At 44.3% G+C, this 23,347-nt stretch overlaps 2 protein-coding genes across 12 annotated transcripts in view; both read right to left on the bottom strand.

Annotated features, from left to right (window-relative positions):
• Positions 1-23,347, bottom strand: part of LOC110523933 (rab GTPase-activating protein 1) — a 136,649-nt gene that overhangs the window by 34,331 nt on the left and 78,971 nt on the right. The gene's annotated exons all lie outside the window — the stretch shown is intronic.
• LOC110523934 (putative G protein-coupled receptor 21) lies at positions 7,620-12,402 on the bottom strand. Its single transcript, XM_021603090.3, has one exon. It carries the CDS (start codon positions 9,718-9,720, stop codon positions 8,629-8,631), a length of 1,092 nt encoding a protein of 363 aa, XP_021458765.2. The 5' UTR covers positions 9,721-12,402; the 3' UTR covers positions 7,620-8,628.

The raw sequence follows: 23,347 nt of genomic DNA, 5'->3' as shown, positions 1-23,347 counted from the left end.
TTATTCATCGCCCCTATCGTGTTCAGTTAAGAGGTACCATGAGAAGGAATGAAACAAAGTACCTAATATGTATTCTGTACCATTGACTGGCACGCACAGCCTGTCTCTCGGGGTCTCTCCAGTGACTGAAGCTTTGTCTCGAGGACAGTGCATTGTTTTTCGTGCAGGCAGGTTTGGCTGCCGCATTGGCACAAAGAGCTAAATAACTTATAGAACAGTGTTGCTCCCGGACAAATCTATTTACAGAGGAAAAGTGAATGCAAATACAGTGCCTTGCGAAAGTGTTCGGCCCCCTTGAACTTTGTGACCTTTTGACACATTTCAGGCTTCAAACATAAAGATATAAAACTGTATTTTTTTTGTGAAGAATCAACAACAAGTGGGACACAATCATGAAGTGGAACGACATTTATTGGATATTTCAAACTTTTTTAACAAATCAAAAACTGAAAAATTGGGCGTGCAAAATTATTCAGCCCCCTTAAGTTAATACTTTGTAGCGCCACCTTTTGCTGCGATTACAGCTGTAAGTCGCTTGGGGTATGTCTCTATCAGTTTTGCACATCAAGAGACTGACATTTTTTCCCATTCCTCCTTGCAAAACAGCTCGAGCTCAGTGAGGTTGGATGGAGAGCATTTGTGAACAGCAGTTTTCAGTTCTTTCCACATATTCTCGATTGGATTCAGGTCTGGACTTTGACTTGGCCATTCTAACACCTGGATATGTTTATTTTTGAACCATTCCATTGTAGATTTTGCTTTATGTTTTGGATCATTGTCTTGTTGGAAGACAAATCTCCATCCCAGTCTCAGGTCTTTTGCAGACTCCATCAGGTTTTCTTCCAGAATGGTCCTGTATTTGGCTCCATCCATCTTCCCATCAACTTTAACCATCTTCCCTGTCCCTGCTGAAGAAAAGCAGGCCCAAACCATGATGCTGCCACCACCATGTTTGACAGTGGGGATGGTGTGTTCAGGGTGATGAGCTGTGTTGCTTTTACGCATTGGTGGATTTGCATTGTTGCCAAAAAGTTCAATTTTGGTTTCATCTGACCAGAGCACCTTCTTCCACATGTTTGGTGTGTCTCCCAGGTGGCTTGTGGCAAACTTTAAACAGCACTTTGTATGGATATCTTTAAGAAATGGCTTTCTTCTTGCCACTCTTCCATAAAGGCCAGATTTGTGCAATATACGACTGATTGTTGTCCTTTGGACAGAGTCTCCCACCTCAGCTGTAGATCTCTGCAGTTCATCCAGAGTGATCATGGGCCTCTTGGCTGCATCTCTGATCAGTCTTCTCCTTGTATGAGCTGAAAGTTTAGAGGGACGGCCAGGTCTTGGTAGATTTGCAGTGGTCTGATACTCCTTCCATTTCAATATTATCGCTTGCACAGTGCTCCTTGGGATGTTTAAAGCTTGGGAAATCTTTTTGTATCCAAATCCGGATTTAAACTTCTTCACAACAGTATCTCGGACCTGCCTGGTGTGTTCCTTGTTCTTCATGATGCTCTCTGCGCTTTTAACGGACCTCTGAGACTATCACAGTGCAGGTGCATTTATACGGAGACTTGATTACACACAGGTGGATTGTATTTATCATCATTAGTCATTTAGGTCAACATTGGATCATTCAGAGATCCTCACTGAACTTCTGGAGAGAGTTTGCTGCACTGAAAGTAAAGGGGCTGAATAATTTTGCACGGCCAATTTTTCAGTTTTTGATTTGTTAAAAAAGTTTGAAATATCCAATAAATGTCGTTCCACTTCATGATTGTGTCCCACTTGTTGTTGATTCTTCACAAAAAAATACAGTTTTATATCTTTATGTTTGAAGCCTGAAATGTGGCAAAAGGTTGCAAAGTTCAAGGGGGCCGAATACTTTCGCAAGGCACTGTAACTTTATTGAAAGTATGTTTGATAAGAAATACTATAATGTGGGGGGAAAAAAGAGATGAAATGACACCGACAGGGGTGTGAATGGATCCCATCCTCTCAGCTCAGCTCCAGTAACCAGCCGCCCTCCATGTTATCGTGCTCACCTTACAGTAACACATGTAGCACACGTCAGATGGCGACCGGTCTTATTACGACAGCCAGAGTGGAACCCAGGCGGTATTGACATGTTTCCCCCGGGGATCCCTATTCTGACGCGGCGCCACACGGAATGCAATTACTGTAATTACAGTACCCACACGTACGTATGCACAGGAGTACACGACACGCATGGACGCACGCACGCACACAAACGGACAGACACACACACACACGCACACACACACACACACACACACAGACAACTCTGCAGCACCCTTTTCAAATATGAATTACCCCCGGGTTCCATTATTGATGCTCTGTTTATCTGGAACAGAACAGCATTTAAATAATGCGCATATTCCACTCACAGTCACTAGCATCCACACACAGCTACACAGTCTCAGTCAGTCACTGAGCTGAGCCAGTCAGCCAGTGACTTAGGGGCAGATTCAGAACCTAGATATCTGGACCAGTATGGCGGACAGTATTTACAGAATAATGGTGAGAGTCACTGGCTGGCTGACTGGCCTCAGCACGGCACAGAGGAAATGATTCAGCACGAGCTACAGTACCAGGTAACAGTTACCAGCACCCTTATTACGGCTGGATGTCTGGTCACCAGCAGACTACTTTTAGTTATCGTCTGGAAGTGTGGCAGTGTGCGCCCTCGTTCACTCCTCTTCCAGGATTGAAAAGCATCGGTATAAGAAATGTGGTACACTTTTCTAGCATGAGAGCTACTTTTAAATGATGAAAAATTTCACGAGCTACTGTGTTTTTTTGTTTGTTTTTTTAACCTTTCAAATAAGACACTATGTAATTTCCCAAATTCTGTTTTCTTGATCATTTTTCCCCCCTGTTTTTATAATTTTTCTATCGAATTACAATTCTTCATAGAGAAACAATGACATTTGATGTTCTGAGTCCATGTCAATGCTGAAATCACATCAGAAGACCATTTGGTTTAGGACATTTTGTTGTTGTTGGTCTAGCTAGTCATCACAGACACAGCCCTAGGAAGTAGGGCTGCTGATAAATCTCTCTATTTTTTGTATATATATAATCCCCCCCCCTCCCCCTCATAAAATCAGCGAATTATGCCTTTATTACTCATGTACACCAACTTTGCAACAACTGGACCCAACCGACCAACTCCCTCTCTCCTTCCACCCTAATCTCCATCAAGCTTTCTGTTCCTACTTCCAAAGAGGAAGACTGAAACCAAAAGAAAGCAAGCAGGAGAAGAATGGACGGAAGAAAAGAAGAATAAACAAAGACCTAAGTGGTGGACGGACTTCTCCTCTCCTTCCAGCCATTGCGCCACACCCTAGGGGTAGTAGGGGGTGGCTAACATCAATGCCTGTGTCCCAAATGGCACCCTATTCCCTATATAGGGCACTACTTTTGACCAGAGCCCTAAGGGGTCAAAAGGAGTGCACTACATAAGGATATAGGGATGTTGCGCTGGACTGAGGCCTGTGAGCCATTGGTCTCCATCATTGATAAGGATCCATGTTTATGTTCGGGAGGGTTATCTCAGGCTCTGAGACACTTTAAAAAGCCCAGTGACATAACACCAATTAGCCTCTGTCCATCTAGAGCCTTCGCGTGAGTGGGGGGAGAAAAAAAACAGTGTTTGGTGATGCTCATTGTTAGTGATGGAGAGAGACGGTGTGTGTGTGTGTGTGTGTGCGTGTGTGTGTAGGAAGCACTTTAACCTGTTCCTCCATTGTTTACAGCTCAGGTTTATTCTGACCCAACACAATGGCTGAAATGGCATGTTGTTTTTCTTACTTAGGGTTGATTATGAGACCTGGAGTGGGGCGATGAAAGCCCTACTCCAGGAAGTATGGTGGGAGGGAGAGAAAGAGGAGGAGGGGAGGAGGAAGGGTGGGAGAGAGGGCTCTCCTCCGTTTCCTACTCAGGCCCTGTGTGGGGGAGCAACCTGCCCTCCCTCAGACAGCCACCCTCGGCCCTGAATACAGAGCCAGGCTGGGCAGAGGTGTCTGTGTGTGTATACGGTGTGGTACTGTTCCTTTCCTCTGTACAGCCGGCTAGCTCCTCTGGCTCCAGCTAATAGGCTAGCTAACAGGCTAGCTACCAGGCTAGCAACCAGGCTAGCAGTCTATCGGCTCCAGGCAGGGAGCTAAGAATAACCCACATATGAAAGAAGCTCTTCTTCAGACGAACTTTGCCTGATTTCACACATAATGTACAGGGACCTGAAAGACTGAAGATGTGGTGAATTGCTGATCCCTGGTATTCTATTTGTGGTAACGATAAGTCGATAGCGTACACAAACACGTGTCCATCATGTGCAGGTATGCATTTGTGGTAACACTGACACACACTCACGCCCATATAGTGTACAAGCTTGGTGAGCCCACAAGCACGCACACGTTTTCATAAAGCACAAAGCAAGAATAACAAGCAGGAAGTGTGATTCCTTTAGATAAGATCACATTTATTTGCTCAGTGCAGAATCATATACCAGAATATAAATATCTCAGGACAACTCTACAACATGACATCATTACAAGGGCTCGTGGTACCGAGTTAGTTAACTAGCAACATTCCCCGCAACATTCAGTTTACCCAGCACTTGTGACGAATAATGTAAACATTGAAGAGAGTTCAACCAATGTTAAACATTAAATACATTTTTTTTTTTTAAAGTCACATTTTCAACCATGTTTTGGGACATTTCCAGCCAAACGGCCTTCTTGTTAATACGTCCATTCTCCTCTTAATCTGATGAAGAGCTGAGCCACTTAATACAGTCGGGTCATGAGCTAACCATTAAGAGAGCCTGGCCTGACAATTTAGAGCATTAAGAAAATACATATGAGAAAATTCAATAAGGACATGCTGGATAACAGAAGGGAAAACAGTGTGTGTGTGTGTGCACCCTGTGTGCGTGCGTGGGTGTGTAGTCCTCTAGTAAAGCTTGGGCCACAAAACTGTCCCAGAGTTGGCATGGACGTTTCCAGCATCATATCAGGTCTCACAACGTCCTAATATGGCACTGTCGAGAGCAGGTCATCGTGGGAGTTTTGGAGTCCACCCGGGATCACTAGCCCTTTGATGTTTTCCCACAGGAAAAAGAAAAGGACTTGCCGTGGTTCTTTGGCATTGAAATGTCCCAAAAACGTACATCAGCAAACAAGCAAAGCAAGAAACCTTTCCCCCAGTTTTGCCCCCTTTCTAAAGAACCGTCAACTGACTGCTGGATTGAATAGAGTTCAACTAAACCGGCACCTAGATGGGGATACTGTCAAATGTTGAACTCCTATCTTCCTGAATTCTCTTTTAAATACACAACGATACTAGTAAATCCATTAACCTGAAAGCATGGAAAATGGTATACAAATGTAAGGAATTGTTTTAGAAGTACAAATCCACCTCATCGGAATACTAAGTGGTCAGTATCTGAACAAAATAAGAGCCTGTTTGAAAGTACACTAGTAGGAAACCCAATCGATATTTGGCATACGTCCGTGAGCAAATATTTGTTTTGAGAGAACTGAGCTGCCTGTCAGTATCCAACACACTAAAAAAGAACCAAACATAATTTTTTTTTTTTTTTTTTAACTATGCATTCGCACATCTAACATAGTAGCATACAAAGCACACACACACACACACACACCCCCCCCCCCAAAGGGCAGAAGAGTCACGGAGAAAGTCATGTGAAAGTAATAAAGTGGTGAACAACGTGTGATGACTCTGAATATCACCAACAGTTCAGGAACATCACATGGTCAATAGAGAGAAACAGATCTATTGTTTCAATAACCGGTGGTAAAATGTAGAGGAGGAAAAAAGATATCATTTTTTTTTGTCTGTGTTGACATTCTTCAATAAAGCGGACAAAATGGAGGAACAATGAACGTATTGCACTCTGCCCTTTGGCTGCGCAAAGACAGTCTCCAAAAGTGTTTGTAGTTTGACAATATTTGAATTGTGAGCTTTCTTATTCAAATCACCTAATCAAATATATACAGTAGGCAAAACATGCATAAGACTATGTACAAATTTGAAATGTAACATGGAACTTTAGCCTACATAAAGATGAACAGCACTGTATTCATTGCAGAGGCAGCCTAACAATACAGTAGTCCAACTCAATGTCTGTCCATACCGTCATCACTGCAAAATTCCTAACATGAAAACGTACAAAGAATTTTTTTTTTTTTTTAATTGCACGTTATCTCTCTCTACATCTCTCATTCCGTCTCGTTCTTTTTTAAATATATAACATCTAACACACATTCAACTTTGGTCAACTAAGAAAGTAAAGCTACTAAGTATATTGTACATTTGCTCCAAAATGGAGGAGTAGGCTACCATAAAAAGAGAGAAAAGATTCAAGAGGCCAAAGCCTGTGAAATGTCTAATAAATAACTAGTAACATTGGACCGAAAACAGTTGAACATTGAGATCTTAATTTCTATCTGGTCCATTATACTGTAAAGTAATGCAGCCCCACAGGTTCTTGTGTTACCGCATACATCCCAAATGGCACCCTATTCCCTTTCTACTACACTACTTTTGACCAGAGCCCTATTGGTCCTGGTCAAAAGTAGTGCACTATTTAGAGAATAGGGTGTCAATTGGAATGTATGCAGTAACACAAAAACCTGTGGGGCTGCATTACTATGCAGACAATACTTTACGACACTTGGCCAGGGGCCGATGTTCCTCAGCTGACAGCAGCTCACAGCTTTCTCAACATTCACGGTCATTAACCCATGGCCAAAAGATAATGCCGTCACGTCACCGTTAACGCGAGCCGCAGTTTAACAACTCACGATGACCTATGAGACATGCTATGCAACCTGAAAAAGCAGCACATCCGTGAAAGCGGGGATCGCTTGAGTCTATTTTCCACGGCAGGGAAAGAGCATTGCAGAGACGTTGACACACCGAAACAAGCACATACTATCAAAGATAAATTCACAAATAATAACAAAAAAATTCATTGTGCACACATTAAAAGGTTTGCTATCGTATTTTAGGCTGCTATTAACTTTTTTTTTGGACTTCCAACTTGACGCAATTGTTGTCGCCTAACCACCAAAGTAAATGATTCTCATCATTCTCCTTTGTTGTAATGGCGCAACAAGCAACCTGGCCTCAGAGAAAGACGCATAATACTATACATCCCCCCAAGACATATGATAAATTAATTAATCCAATTCGTATGCTATTGTACGGCCGGGTAAGACAAATGATACTTTTGACCATATCTTATAATCACATGATACTGTACAACCGCAAATGCATTCATAATGTAAAGTAATATAGCATACTAAAAGAAATGTCTCAGATTTATGTACAGAATAATACGAATTGCCCTGAGACCACATTGAGTAACCAGATAATTGGAAGGGAAAATTTGACATCGAAAAAAATAATTAGATGTGGATGTTTGCTCACTCTTTCTTTTAGAAAGTCTCATCAGAAAAATCTTAGATAATGAAGACAGTAAAGGTCACTAATCAGGCCCATTGGTATTGGCTTGTTAATACCGGATGCAACAGACAATGGGGCAACACTTTGGAGATGATAAACCACTCTGAAACTCAAACAATCAATTTTCAATCAATCTTCTGCTTTGACACAACAACCACATTCTCCTCATAAGTGAACTGGAACGTACTGTCTGTCTGCAATGTACTTTGGTTACAGAGTCAGACAGGCTCTGATGATAAGGAAGCTTGTTGAAACAAAAGTCATCCAGTCAATGATTACTCTGATCCCTCGGGAGTAAACTAGTCCTGGTGTTTAAACCTCTAAATAAAGTGGTCCTACCTTTCTGTACCTCTGCCTCAGAACAGCCCAGATATAAATGAATTATGGAATACTTGCTTCTCTTCAGAGTCTGAGCTTGCTGCACCCTTCAGAGCACAATATTATAAATATTCTGTTTCTGTGTTTAAATAAAAACCACAAGGGAAAACATTTAAATAAGTTATTGACAGCTCCCCTTAGCTCAGTATTAAAGTGTTTTTCCGTTTTTTTTTTAATTATGTGAGTACTTTGTTGCATTTACTACACTGTAGTCATGGCACAAATACACATTGTTTCACAAACTGCTAGGAAGATACACAGTCTCAAACATATTTTTCCCACAAGAACATGTGTTCTTGTGTTCTTACAGTTTGTGTTTTTGGCAAGTACTGTCAGAAGGGAGGTGTTCAATCAACTAACCCTCCATCCACGGCAAAACGCTGACACAACGTAGCCATAGCTCTGTCATCCGTAACTGGAGTCAAAGGTTAGGGTACTGTAATTCCACATCCTTATTCTGACTCTCACTCCCCCTCCATGTTCTACCTCTCTCATGGCAGAGGCTGGGCTGTACTTCCCACGCGGGGCACAAAGCGCTCGGGTCCTGGAGCCGATCCGGTCAGAGCCAGCTGTGACCAGGAACGCAACCATCCAACAAACATCCAACTGTCTGGAAACAACCGTAGCAACACAACATCCTGTGAAGCCTGTTCCCCTTAGCTCAGCATCAACATGGGACACACTTAGTGCTTTAGCAACACGACACACTGACTCGACCGTCACACGGGTCTCTGGGAGGTCCTACACATGGCATGTGGAGCGTGTGCAGGCTGGCCCCTGTCCGTGCCCCGGCCCAGGGCCAAAAGGATTCTTACTGTCCACACGCTGCACGCAGAATGAACATAGACGCTTTAAACCCTTCCGGAAGGCACTGTTGGTTAGACTATAGATCAGACAGTTACAGAAGCTGTTGCTAATAGCCAGCCAGGTGGTGAGGAACGAGGCAACGGGGTGACGGTAGATTCCAGCGCTCTCCAACAGGAAGTACAGGATGTAGGGAAGCCAGAGGAGATAGAAAACGCTGGTGATGCGAAACAGCACCATGGCGTAGCGTTTGTCCGTGCACGCCGGCGCATGCTGCGGCTGGCCATCCTGTCCCAGAGAGCTCTCCTGTGGGCTGAAGCGGGCGCGGCGCTCGCTGATCTCCTTTGTGTGTTGCCGGCAGATACGGAAGATGTTGGCGTAGGTGAAGCAGACCGTCATGGCGGCCGGCACGTAGAGCAGCGCCACGATGAATGACGTGAAGAGCGGCTTTGTCCCCCACTCCATGGCACACCACTCAACCACATCGCCGTGGTAGCCAGGCTTCCCCCAGCCGAAGAAGGAGGGCAAGAAGATGAGGGCGGAGTAGAGCCAGATGAGGAGGATGCACACGCGGATCCGGCACGGTGTCACCAGTGTAGCATACGACAGCGGCCGCGTTATCGCCATGTAGCGGTCCACGCTAACGCACGCCAGTGACGCCATGGAAACGCTCTTCAACACGGAAACCATGTAACCAAACACCTTACAGGTGAGCTCTTCATCCAGGCCTTTCAGGTGGTGGAGGAGGGAGAGGGAAGGGATGAGGCAGCTGACCCCAACTAACAAGTCTGCGTAGGCCATGGTCTGGATGAAGGCGCTGGTGGTGTGGTGGTGGAGCAGTGGAGCACAGTGGAAGACAAAGATCACCACCAGGTTGCCAGAGATGATGAGAACTGTGAGGAGCAAGATGATGGCCACCTCTAAAAGACAGGTGTTGAAGATCTGGGAGTAGCCCATGTCTAGGAGGCAGAAAGGAGAGCCGCTCTGGTTCAGGAGCTCAAGGTCCAGCAGGTCCAAGGAAGAGTTCATCTTGCAGCCAGGGAGCCTTCTGAAAGCCCCTGGTCTGAAACCAGATCCAGAGACAGAGGACTGGAACTTGGCCGGAGATGGTCAATGGCTGGTCCAAGTCCTAGCTCAGCAGCAGACCAGGCCGGTGCCCCAAAGAGAGGAGCTGTGTTCCCTCTGCCATGTCAGCAGCAATGTTGAGGACTAGCCCTCGCCCACGATCAGCGACTCGGGAGTCTCCCAGGGCACCCCTCACTGCACAGACACAGACGAGTCACACAGAGAAGGACACAGATAGCAGAGGACAAATACTCTGGCAGGCTCTCATCCTACTTCTCGTTCTCTCCTCAGAAAAGACACAGCCAACACGTGCAGCGCTGTGTGCCTGCTGCATGAAGAGCAGGGGGGAAATATATAATCAAAAAGGTCAAACAACTTATCATCTTCGCTTACTATAATACCGGTTTGTCTCATAAAAATGCAGTCACACGTTCCCCAATATCTCAGGTGATATGGAGTGCGATGTTTCCCGGAGAATGTTGTGTCCTCTCCTTTCAGTATTTTTCTCCAAACACGGACAGCTCAGACCGATAGTGTCCAAAGAGTCGAAACCACCCGCTCTGCTAATCGCCGCAGGAACTTCAGCAGAAAGGAGAAAAGTAAGGATATTGTCATCCACTCTTCTCACTCAGGCTCTCCCGGTCTCTCTCACGCCGGGAACAGAGAGTATAAATGTTACATGTAAATGATTGAGGATGAAGGAGTAGCCTCAAGCAGGCGATTGGCATCCAGGTCTCCTCAGAGAGGCAGCAGCGGCATATGGTGGAAATGAGAGAGCAGGAGCAGGCATACCGATGCAGAAACCCAGTCTCTCTCTCTTCTGTGGAGTTGATTCAGCCTTGTTTCTCTCACTCTGTCTCTCTCTCCTTTGGGCTCTGTCTCTCTCTCTTTCGCTCTCTCGGTCTCTGTCTCGCGGTCTCTGTCTCCGTGAGTGAGTGAGACACCGTCTCCGTCTCTCTGACTCAGTCTCACGCCGCCCGTCCCCGTCTCACTCACTCCGTCCGTCCCCGTCTCACTCACTGCGTCCGTCCCCGTCTCACTCACTGCGTCCGTCCCCGTCTCACTCACTGCGTCCGTCCCCGTCTCCCTCACTCACTCACTCATCTCCGTCTCACTCGCTCCGTCTCACTCGCTCCCTCTCACTCGCTCCCTCTCACTCGCTCCGTCTCACTCGCTCCGTCTCACTCGCTCACTCGCTCCGTCTCACTCGCTCACTCCGTCTCACTCGCTCACTCGCTCCGTCTCACTCGCTCCGTCTCACTCGCTCCGTCTCACTCGCTCCGTCTCACTCGCTCCGTCTCACTCGCTCACTCTCTCACTCGCTCCGTCTCACTCGCTCCGTCTCACTCGCTCCCTCGCTCCGTCTCACTCGCTCCCTCGCTCCGTCTCACTCGCTCCCTCGCTCCGTCTCACTCGCTCACTCGCTCCCTCGCTCCGTCTCACTCGCTCACTCTCTCACTCGCTCCGTCTCACTCGCTCCGTCTCACTCGCTCACTCTCTCACTCGCTCCGTCTCACTCGCTCCGTCTCACTCGCTCACTCGCTCCGTCTCACTCGCTCACTCGCTCCGTCTCACTCGCTCACTCGCTCACTCGCTCCGTCTCACTCGCTCACTCGCTCCGTCTCACTCGCTCCGTCTCACTCGCTCACTCGCTCCGTCTCACTCGCTCCGTCTCACTCGCTCCGTCTCACTCGCTCCGTCTCACTCGCTCCGTCTCACTCGCTCCGTCTCACTCGCTCACTCGCTCCCTCGCTCCGTCTCACTCGCTCACTCGCTCCGTCTCACTCGCTCACTCGCTCCGTCTCACTCGCTCACTCGCTCCGTCTCACTCGCTCCGTCTCACTCGCTCACTCGCTCCGTCTCACTCGCTCCGTCTCACTCGCTCACTCGCTCCGTCTCACTCGCTCCGTCTCACTCGCTCACTCGCTCCGTCTCACTCGCTCACTCGCTCCGTCTCACTCGCTCACTCGCTCCGTCTCACTCGCTCACTCGCTCCGTCTCACTCGCTCCGTCTCACTCGCTCCGTCTCACTCGCTCCGTCTCACTCGCTCAGTCTCACTCGCTCCGTCTCACTCGCTCCGTCTCACTCGCTCAGTCTCACTCGCTCAGTCTCACTCGCTCCGTCTCACTCGCTCAGTCTCACTCGCTCCGTCTCACTCGGTCTCACTCGGTCTCACTCGCTCCGTCTCACTCGCTCCCTCGCTCCGTCTCACTCGCTCGCTCACTCTCTCACTCACTCTCTCACTCCATCTCACTCGCTCACTCACTCCGTCTCGCTCGCTCACTCACTCCGTCTCGCTCGCTCACTCACTCCGTCTCGCTCGCTCACTCACTCCGTCTCATCTGCGCACTCACTCGCTCACTCACTCCGTTTCTCACTCGCTAACTCGCTCACTCAGTCTCTCACTCACTCCGTCTCACTCGCTCACTCTCTCTCACTCTCTCTCACACTCGGTCTCGGTCTCTCTCTCTCGGTCTCGCTCTCTCTTGGTCTCTCTGTCTCGGTCTCTCTCTCTCGGTCACTCGGATTCTATCTCTCTTTGTCTCTCTGCAGCAGGCAGGGCAGAGCCAGTCCGCCCCCTGTTCTAATGCCAGCCAGTAAGCAGCTGCAGGAGCGCAAGTCTCCCTTGTCCCTCCCATGACAGACTGGCTGGCTGCACAGCGCATACCCCGACCGCCACTCCACTATCTCACTCCCACACACACTCTCGCTCTCTCTCCTTGAACTCACACACACCACCTCTCTCATATACACACACACACACACATCATTATTTAACACTCACTTATCCATACACACCTAGTAAGTGCATTTTGCTCATACCAGTCTGTGTTAAAAATGCAGAAAACGCCAATTTCTCTCTCTATTTTCTTCAGACACACATTCAGGCTTTATACCAAAAGTATGTGGACACCTGTTCGTGAAACTTCTCATTACAAAATCATGGGCAGTAATATGGAGTTAGGACTTGCTTCCATTCAGTAACAAGAGCATTAGTGAGGTTGGGCACTGACGTTGGGAGATTAGGCCTGGCTTGCAGTCGGCATTCCAATTCATCCCAAAGGTGTTCGATGGGGTGTGAGGTCAGGGCTGTGTGCAGGCCAGTCAAGTTCTTCCACACCAATCTAGACAAACCATTTCTTTATGGACCTCACTTTTTGCACAGCGGCAATGTCATGATGAAACAGGAAAAGGCTTTCCCCAAACTCTTGCCAAAAACTTGGAAGCACAAAATTGTCTAGAACACCATTGTATGCTGCAGCATTAAGATCTACCTTCAATGGAACTAAGTGGACTAGCCCGACAAATGAAAAACAGCCCCTGACCATTATTCCTCCTTCACCAAACTTTACAGTTGGCACTATGCATTGGGGCAGGTAGCGTTCTCCTGGCATCCGCAAACCCAGATTCGTCCGTTGGACTGCCAGATGGTGAAGCATGATTTATCACTCCAGAGAACACGTTTCCACTTTTCCAGAGTCCATTGGTGGCGAGCTTTACACCACTAGGCTTGAGTACGGCTGCTCGGGCACGGAAACCCATTTCATGAAGCTCCCGACAAACAGTTATTGTGCTGACATTGCTTCCAGAGGCAGTTTGGCAGCTCTGGCAGGGCTGAAACTTGATATACTACTTTGTTGGAAAGGTGCCATCCTATGACGGTGCCATGTGGAAAGTCACTGAATTTGTTCTTAACTGACTTGCCTAGTTAAATAAAGGTCAAATAAAACTGAGCTCTTCAGTAAGGCCATTCTACTGCCAATGTTTGTCACATGGCTGTGTGCTCGATTTTATACACCTGTCAACAACGGGTGTGGCTGAAATAGCCAAATTCACTCATTTGAAGTGTCCACATACATTTTTTACATATAATGTACAGTTGAAGTCGGAAGTTTACATACACTCAAATTCAACCACTCCACAAATGTTTTGTTAACAAACTATAGTTTTGGCAAGTCGGTTAGGACATCTACTTTGTGCATGACACAAGTAATTTTTCCAGCAATTGTTTACAGACAGATAATTTCACTTATAATTCACTGTATCACAATTCCAGTGGGTCAAAAGTTGACTGTGCCTTTAAACAGCTTGGAAAAGTCCAGAAAACTATGTCATGGCTTTAAAAGCTTCTGATAGGCTAATTGACATCATTTGAGTCAATTGGAGGAGTACCTGTCGATGTATTTTAAGGCCTACCTTCAAACTCGGTGCCTCTTTGCTTGACAACATGAAAAATCTAAAGAAATCAGCCAAGACCTCAGAAAGAAAATTGGAGACCTCCACATGTCTGGTTCATCCTTGGGAGACATTTCCAAATGCCTGAAGGTACCACATTCATCTGCACAAACAATAGTACGCAAGTATAAACACCATGGGACCACGCAGCAGTCATACCGTTCAGGAAGGAGATGCGTTCTGTCTCCTAGAGATGAACGTACTTTGGTGAGAAAAGTGAAATTCAATCCCAGAACAACAGCAAAGGACATTGTGAAGATGCTGGAGGAAACAGGTACAAAAATATCTATATCCACAGTAAAACAAGTCCTATATCGACATAACATGAAAGTCCACTCAGCAAGGAAGAAGCCACTGCTCCAAAACCGCCATAAAAAAAGCCAGCCTATGGTTTGAAACTACACATGGGGACAAAGATCGTACTTTTTGGAGAAATGTCCTCTGGTCTGATGAAACAAAAATATTACTGTTTGGCCATAATGACCATCGTTATGTTTGGAGGGAAAAGGGGGAGGCTTGCAAGCCATCCCAACTGTGAAGCACAGGGGTGGCAGCATCATGTTGTGGAGGTGCTTTGCTGCAAGAGGGTCTGGTGCACTGCACAAAATAGATGGCATCATGAGGCAGGAAAATGATGTGGATATATTGAAGCAACATCTCAAGACACCAGACAGGAAGTTAAAGCTTGGTCGCAAATGGGTCTTCCAAATGGATAATGACCCCAAGCATACTTCCAAAGTTGTGGCAAAATGGCTTAAGAACAACAAAGTCAAGGTATTGGAGTAGAGGTCGACCTATTAATCAGAATGGCCGATTAATTAGGGCCGATTTCAAGTTTTCATAACAATCGGAAATCTGTATTTTTGTCAGCTCAGGAGTTTCAATCTTGCAACCGCACAGTTAACCAGTCCAACGCTCTAACCATTGCACTACACGAGTAGCCTGCCTGTTACGTGAATGCAGTAGAAGCCAAGGTAAATTGCTAGATAGCATTAAACTTATCGTATAAAAAACAATCAATCATAATCACTAGTTATAACTACTGATCCAGTTTAGCAGGCAATATTAACCAGGTGAAATTGTGTCATTTCTCTTGCGTTCATTGCACGCAGAGTTAGGGAAAATGCAACAGTTTGGGCTGCCTGGCTCATTGCGAACTAATTTGCCAGAATTTTACGTAATTATGACATACATTGAAGGTTGTGCAATGTAACAAGAATATTTAGACTTAGGGATGCCACCCGTTAGATAAAATACGGAACGGTTCCTTATTTCACTGAAATAATAAACGTTTTGTTTTCAAAATTATAGTTTCCGGATTCAATCATATTAATGACCAAAGGCTCGTATTTCTGTGTGTTATTATGTTATAATTAAGTCTGATTTGATAGAGCAGTCTGACTGAGCAGCAGCAGGCCCGTAATCATTCATTCAAACAGAGCTTTTAGTGCGTTTTGCCAGCAGCTCTTCACAAGCACAGCGCTGTTTATGACTTCAAGCCTATCAGCCTAATGGCTGGTGTAACCAATGTGAAATGGCTAGCTAGTTAGCTGGGTGTGCGCTAATACTGTTTCAAACGTCACTCGCTTTTAGATTTGCAGTAGTTATTCCCCTTGCGCTGCAAGGGCCGCGGCTTTTGTGGAGCGATGGGTAACGATGCTTCGAGTGTGGCTGTTGTCGATGTGTTCCTGGTTTGAGCCCAGGTAGGGGCGAGGAGGGGGACGGAAGCTATACTGTTACACTGGCAATACTAAAGTGCCTATAAGAACATCCAATAGTCAAAGGTATATGAAATACAAATGGTATAGAGAGAAATAGTCCTATAAATACTATATTAACTACAACCTAAAACCTCATACCTTGGAATATTGAAGTCTCATGTTAAAAGGAACCACCAACTTTCATATGTTCTCATGTTCTGAGCAAGGAACTTAAACGTTAGCTTTTTTTTTACATGGCACATATTTTTACATGGCACATATTACTTTCTTCTCCAACACTTTGTTTTTGCATTATTTAAACCAAATTGAACATGTTTCATTATTTATTTGAGGCTAAATAGATTTTTTGATGTTTTATATTAAGTTAAAATAAGAGTTCAGTAGTTGTAATTGTCATTATTACAAATAAAAATCGGCAGATTAATCGGTATCGGCCTTTTTGGTCCTCCAATAATCGGTATCGGTTGAAAAATCATAAATCGGTCGACCTCCATATTGGAGTGGCCATCACAAAGCCCTGATCTCAATCCTATAGAAAATGTGTGGGCAGAACTGAAAAGGTGTCTGCGAGCAAGGAGGCCTACAAACTTGACTCAGTTACACCAACTCTGTCAGGAGGAATGGGCCAAAATTCACCCAACTTATTGTGGGAAGCTTGAGGAAGGCTACCCAAAATGTTTGACCCAAGTTAAACAATTTAAAGGCAATGTTACCAAATACTAATTGAGTGTATGTAAACTTCTGACCCACTGGGAATGTGATGAAAGAAATAAAAGCTGAACTAAATAATTCTCTCTACTATTATTCTGACATTTCACATTCTAAAAATAAAGTGGTGATCCTAACTGAACTAAAACAGGGAATTCTTACTAGGATTAAATGTTAGGAATAGTGAAAAACTGAGTTTAAATGTATTTGGCTAAGGTGTATGTAAACTTCCGACTTCAACTGTATATAACCAAATTTGACTTCTATAGGGTTTTGATAAGATTTGCTGCTGTCTGTAGCCCTAGAGATGTTAATATTGGGTTATTTGTGCACTCCTATAATGCTAGTAGTGTAAACAAAAAAAGTACAATGCAACTCTTCCTCTCTTAAATGCCAGGGTAAGAGTTTCAGTTCCATTTTTATTCAATAAATTAACGGAAATTCTGATCGCAATTGTGCCTCATTGTTTTACCCACTTTGTTCCTCACTAGCACAAACACTTAGATTCACATGTTCACACATTTAGCATAGAGTTGAACTCACATCAGTGGATGTTATCTGTGCCTTGCGTCCTCTGGTCCGACCGAGTTGTTGCTGCACCAAATAAATACTCATGTGTTTTTTTTTTTGGCCATCTGTACTGTTCTATTCATTCCCTTCTCAGCAGCCATGACAGGGCATTCCTATCACATAAACTGTGGGAGATTCGGACTTCTGATCTGAGATCATAACGAGCCAAGACAAGAACAGGGCATTGGGAGGACACTGTACTTTTGTCCATCTTGTAAAGAAAATTTGTCGTCTCTTAAACTTCAACCGCAGACACCACAGAAACACTCAAATGACAATTTTTTTATTCAGTCATTGAATGTCTTCCCGGTAAAGGGAAGGCTAGCACCTCCGTCTAACATGAAGCAGGAATGTGAATAAAACAATACCACATTGGCAGTTAAGACCATACTTCCACAGTTACATGATTAAGAATGGCTTATGTAATTTGTATAAAATATAGCTAATGTCCCTCAGGGGACTCACTGTGCAAGATGAGTTTACATTTTCGCATTCCTCCTCAAGGCCCTTCATTGTAGTGAGTGTATGTGTGTCTGTGCAGCTTGCGTGCGTGCGTGCGTGCCGTCTCTTATGCACCTGCTCCTCATTAGGCTGCCAGATCACCAGATGCTGTTCCTTCATTTAGCTTCTTCTCTGAGGACCACAGTGTGTCTGAACTGAAGACGCTCAGCACGCTCTGTTATGCTTCCTGCTTTCACTGTCTGGCTAAAGTAAAGATTTCAACCCTCGCAAAACTATGAATGAGGATGAAAGCCTCGTCTTTGGTCACACTGAAGGAGCATGACTGAAATGTTGCCTATACTGTCCCACAGTAACTGACTGCATTGTCTTTAGAGTTTAAACTTTCTCCCCTACCATCTGACTGTCAGACCAGTGTCTGCCTGTCTGTTTGCCTGCCTGTCCGTCTGCCTTTCTGTCTGCCCGTCAGTCAGTCCATCTCTACCGCAGTGTCTTTCAGTCTGTCCAGAGACTGACATTAAGGTGTGAAAGGCACTTGCCAATTGGGCAAGTTATTTGTATTTTTGGGTTGCCCGAATATTATGATCACTTGCGCAAAAAAATGTAAACTAGCTATTTACATCCAGAAACACCATATACAGTATTGTTTTATTTTCACCTACACAATGGGTAGGAATCTTGTTTTTTTTTGGTTGTTATCAGTAAAAAGGATTCTCAGTGCAGGCTCAACTTTCCATAAATTGTCTGTCTTTCACTTAAACAATGCGAAGGAACCAGACAAATCAGTTTTTAGGAATTCCTTGCAGTGTGGTTGATTTGCCTGCCTAATGAGGCAACCTCAGAGCAGGCTCAACTTGCACTTTCCCCAGGAAATAGCACAACCCTTAATGCATTTTTGGTTGTTGTTATCAGATCAAATCACATTTTATTGGTCATATACAAATATTTTGCAGATGTTATTGCGGGTGTAGCAAAATGCTTTGTGTTCCTAGCTCCAACAGCGCAGAAATATCTAAAAATACACAACATAACACACATCTAAAAAGAATGGAATTAATAAATATATTAAGATGAGCAATGTCGGTGTCCGGAGTATAAATATATACTGTATATATGTGATGAGATGTATAGACAATATGGACAGTATATCTGAAGAATAGTATATGTACAGCAATAGTTAAATAGGATAGGCCTTGACAAGAATACAGTGTCTACTGAACATAAATATGAACACAAGATGCAACAATTTGAAAGATTTTGATGAGCTCCAGTTCAAATAAGGAAATTGGTCAATTTAAATAAATTCCTTAGGCCCTAATCTATGGATTTCACATGACTGGTAATATAGATACCTTTAAAAAAAAAAAAAAACAGTAAGGGTGTGGATCAGAAAACCAGTCAGTATCTGGTGTGACCACCATTTGCCTCATGCAACGCAACACATTTCCTTTGCATAGAGTTGATCAGGCTGTTGATTGTGGCCTGTGGAATGCTGTTCCACCCCTCTTAAATGGCTGTGCGAAGTTGATGGATATTGGTGGGAACTGGAACACACTGTTGTACACGTCGATCCAGAGCATTCCAGAAATGCTCAATGGGTGACATGTCTGGTGAGTCTGCAGGCCACGGAAGAACTGGGACATTTTCAGCTTCCAGGAATAGTGTACAGATCATTGCGACATGAGGCCGTGCATTATCTTGCTGAAACATGAGGTGATAGCAGTAGATGAATGACACAACAATGGGCCTCAGGACCTCGTCACAGTATATCTGTGCATTTAAATTGCCATCGATAAAATGCAATTGGTGTTCGTGGTCCGTAGCTTATACCTGCCCATAACCCCAACACAACAATGGGGCACTTTGTCCACAACGTTGACATCAGCAAACCGCTCGCCCACACGACGCCATACACGTGGTCTGTGGTTGTGAGGCCGGTTGGACGCACTGCAAAATTATCTAAAATGACGTTGGAGGCATCTTATGGTAGAGAAATTAACATTAAATTGTCTGGCAACAGCTCTGGTGGACATTCCTGCAGTCAGCATGCCAATTGCACACTCTCACAAAACTTGAGACACCTGTGGCATTGTGTTATGAAACAAAACTGCACATTTTAGAGTGGCCTTCTGTCTCCAGCACAAGGTGCACCTCTGTAATGATCATGCTGTTTAATCAGCTGCTTGATATGCCACACCTGTCAGGTGGATGGATTATCTTGGCAAAGGAGAATGTGTGCCCAACATTTTTGAGAAATAAGTCTGTGTAAGGAAAATTCTGGGATCTTTTATTTCAGCTCAAGTAACATGGGACCAACAGTAAAATACATATTGCACATATATTTTTGTTCAGTGTGTGTATGTGTGTGTGTGTGTGTGTGTGTGTGTGTATATTTATATATATATATAGATATATAAAACCGTTCAAAAGTTTGGAGTCACTAAAAAATGTCCTTGTTTTTCAAAGAAAAGCAAAAAATGTGTCCATTAAAATAACAGAAATACAGTATAGGCATTATTATTATTTTGCCAGCAGCATACCACCCTGCATACCACTGCTGGCTTGCTTCTGAAGCTAAGCAGTGTTGGTCCTGGTCAATTCCTGGATGGGAGACCAGATGCTGCTGGAAGTGGTGTTGGAGGGCCAGTAGGAGGCACTCTTTCCTCTGGTCTAAAAAAAAATCCCCCAATGCCCCAGGGCTGTGATTGGGGACACTGCCCTGTGTAGGGTGCCGTCTTTCGGATGGGATGTTAAACGGGTGTCCTGACTCTCTGGGGTAATTAAAGATCCCATGGCACTTATCGTAAGAGTAGGGGTGTTAACCCCCTGGTGTCCTGGCTAAATTTCCAATCTGGCCCTCAAACCATCACGGTCACCTAATAATCCCCAGTTTACAATCGACTCGTTTATCCCCCTCCTCTCCCCTGTAACTATTCCCCAGGTCGTTGCTGCAAATGAGAACGTGTTCTCAGTCAACTTACCTGGTAAAATAACGGATAAATAAATAAATACAAATTAATGTTGTAAATAACTGTTGTAGCTGGAAACTGATGATTTTGAATGGAATCTCTACAGTTAAGTCAGAAGTTTACATACACTTAGGTTGGAGTCATTAAAACTTGTTTTTCAACCACTGCATACATTTCTTGTTAACAAACTATAGTTTTGGCAAGTCGGTTAGGACATCTACTTTATGCATGACACAAGTCATTTTTCCAACAATTGTTTACAGACAGATTATTTCATTTATAATTCAATGTATCACAATTCCAGTGGGTCAGAAGTTTACATACACTAAGTTGACTGTGCCTTTAGCTTGGAAAATTCCAGAAAACTATGTCATGGCTTCAGAAGCTTCTGATAGGCTAATTGACATCATTTGAGTCAATTGGAGGTGTACCTGTGGATGTATTTCAAGGCCTACCTTCAAAATCAGTGCCTCTTGGGAAAATCTGGCATTCTAGGCAGTTCCTCTATCCAGTGTCTGTGTTATTTTGTCCATTTTAGTCTTTTCTTTTTATTGGCCAGTCTGAGATATGGCTTTTTCTTTGCAACTCTGCCTGGAAGGCCAGCATCCCGGAGTCGCTTCTTCACTGTTGATGTTGAGACTGGTGTTTTGCGGGTACGATTTAATGAAGCTGCCAGTTGAGGACTTGTGAGGTGTATGTTTCTAAAACTACACAATATAATGTACTTGTCATCTTGCTCAGTTGTGCACCGGGGCCTCCCACTCCTCTTTCTATCCTGGATAGAGACAGTTTGTGCTGTTCTGTGAAGGGAGCAGTACACATCGTTGTATGAGATCTTCAGTTTCTTGGAAATGTATTGCATGGAATAGCCTTCATTTCACAGAACAAGATTAGACTGACGAGTTTCAGAAGAAAGTCCTTTGTTTCTGGCCATTCTGAGCCAGTAATCGAACCCACAAATGCTGATGCTCCAGATACTCAACTAGTTTAAAGAAGGCCAGTTTTGATTGCTTCTTAAAATCAGCACAACATTTTTCAGCTGTGCTAAGATAATTGCATAAGGGTTTTCTAATGATCAATTAGCCCTTTAAAATTCTAAACTTGGATTAGCTAACACAACGTGCCATTGGAACACAGGAGTGATGGTTGCTGATAATGGGCCTCTGTACGCCTATGTAGATATTCCATTCAAAATCAGCCGTTTCCAGCTACAATAGTCATTTACAACATTAACAATGTTTACACCGTATTTCTGATAAATGTTATGTTATTTTAATGGACAAAGATTTTTACTTTTCTTTTAAAAGCAAGGAAATTTCTAAGTGACCCCAAACCTTTGAACGGTAGTATGTATATATATATATATATATGGAATTTCTTTCCTTCTTAATGCGTTTGAGACAATCAGTTGTGTTGTGACAAGGTAGGGGTGGTAAACAGAAGATAGCCCTATTTGGTAAAATACCAAGTCCATTTATGGCAAGAACAGCTCAAATAAGAAAAGAGAAACGAGAGTCCATCATTATGTTAAGACATTAAGGTCAGTACGGCAAATTTCAAGTGCAGCCGCAAAACCCATCAAGCGCTATGATGAAACTGGCTCTCACGAGGACCGCCACAGGAAAGGAAGATCCAGAGTTACCTCGGCTGCAGAGGATAAGTTCATTAGCGTTACCAGCCTCAGAAATCTGTAATTAACTGCACCTCAGATTACAGCCCAAATAAATGCTTCACAGAGTTCAAGTAACAGACACATCTCAACATCAAGTGTTCAGAGGAGACTGCATGAATCAGGCCTTCATGGTCAAATTGCTGCAAAGAAACCACTACTAAAGGACACCAACAAGAAGAAGAGACTTGAGAATTCATTGCACACTTAACCAGCATGGCTATCACAGCGATACGCCATCCCATCTGGTTTGCAGTTAGTGGGATTATAATTAGTTTTTCAACAGGACAATGACCCAGAATACAACTCCAGGCTGTGTACGCGCTATTTGACCAAGAAGGAGAGTGATGGAGTGCTGCATCAGATGACCTGGCCACCACAATCACCTGACCTCAACCTAATTGAGATGGTTTGGGAACAGTTGGACCACAGAGTGAAGGTAAAGCAGCCAACAAGTGCTCAGCACATGTGGGAACTCCTTCAAGACTGTTGGAAAAGCATTCCAGGTGACTACCTCAAGAAGCTAGTTGAGAGAATGCCAGAGTGTGCAAAGCTGTCATCAAGGCAAAGGGTGGCTACTTTGAAGAATATCAAATACCAAATATATTTGGATTTGTTTAAAACATGATTGGTTAATAGATAATTCCACATGTCACCAACCGGCTCAAATCAGTCTTATGTAGCAACATTTGAAATTGCGTGTTTTTTTTTTACATTGGATAAAAGTAGAGACTCAGAGCTACAAAATTGTATATCATACGCTACAGTTGAGGAACAATGGGAAAGTAATTTTGCTTTGAAAGTTTATCAACTTTTGAGAAAATGGCTTTTCAATGTTTTGGTAGTACTATTGGAGAGACATTCTTTGTCTACACCCAAGCTAACTTGCTAGCTACTTCCTGACATCTAAGTGAGAGAGAACAGCTCACTGAACATTACTCGCCCTAGCAGAGCTGGTTAGGCTGTTATGTTATCCAGTGTTGGTGTCTGCAACTGTGTTATCAGATTGTTCGTTCGTAAAATCAGAGAGTTTCACGTTCAGAGTGCACACCAGACGCTCTGGCTGATTAGTAGGGTTGATCCCAACATTCTGACCTTACAACAGCAGTCAAGCTAACGGGCTAACATCGGCTAGCTTGCTAGCTACTTCCATACACATAGTGAGAGAACACCCCCCTCTGACAATTTTACTTGCCCTGGCAGAGCTTTTTAGGATGTTTTCATGTTATTCAGAGCATCGGTGACTGTAACTGTGCTA

Source organism: Oncorhynchus mykiss, chromosome 5 (assembly GCF_057628025.1).
Source record: "Oncorhynchus mykiss isolate SJ-2025 chromosome 5, ASM5762802v1, whole genome shotgun sequence".
Lineage (NCBI taxonomy): Eukaryota > Metazoa > Chordata > Actinopteri > Salmoniformes > Salmonidae > Oncorhynchus > Oncorhynchus mykiss.
This window is presented reverse-complemented; position numbering and strand designations above follow the sequence as displayed.

Coding starts and splice junctions, on each gene's coding strand:
- LOC110523934 (XM_021603090.3), bottom strand. CDS start 9,720: ATGAACTCTTCCTTGGACCTGCTGGACCTTGAGCTCCTGAACCAGAGC.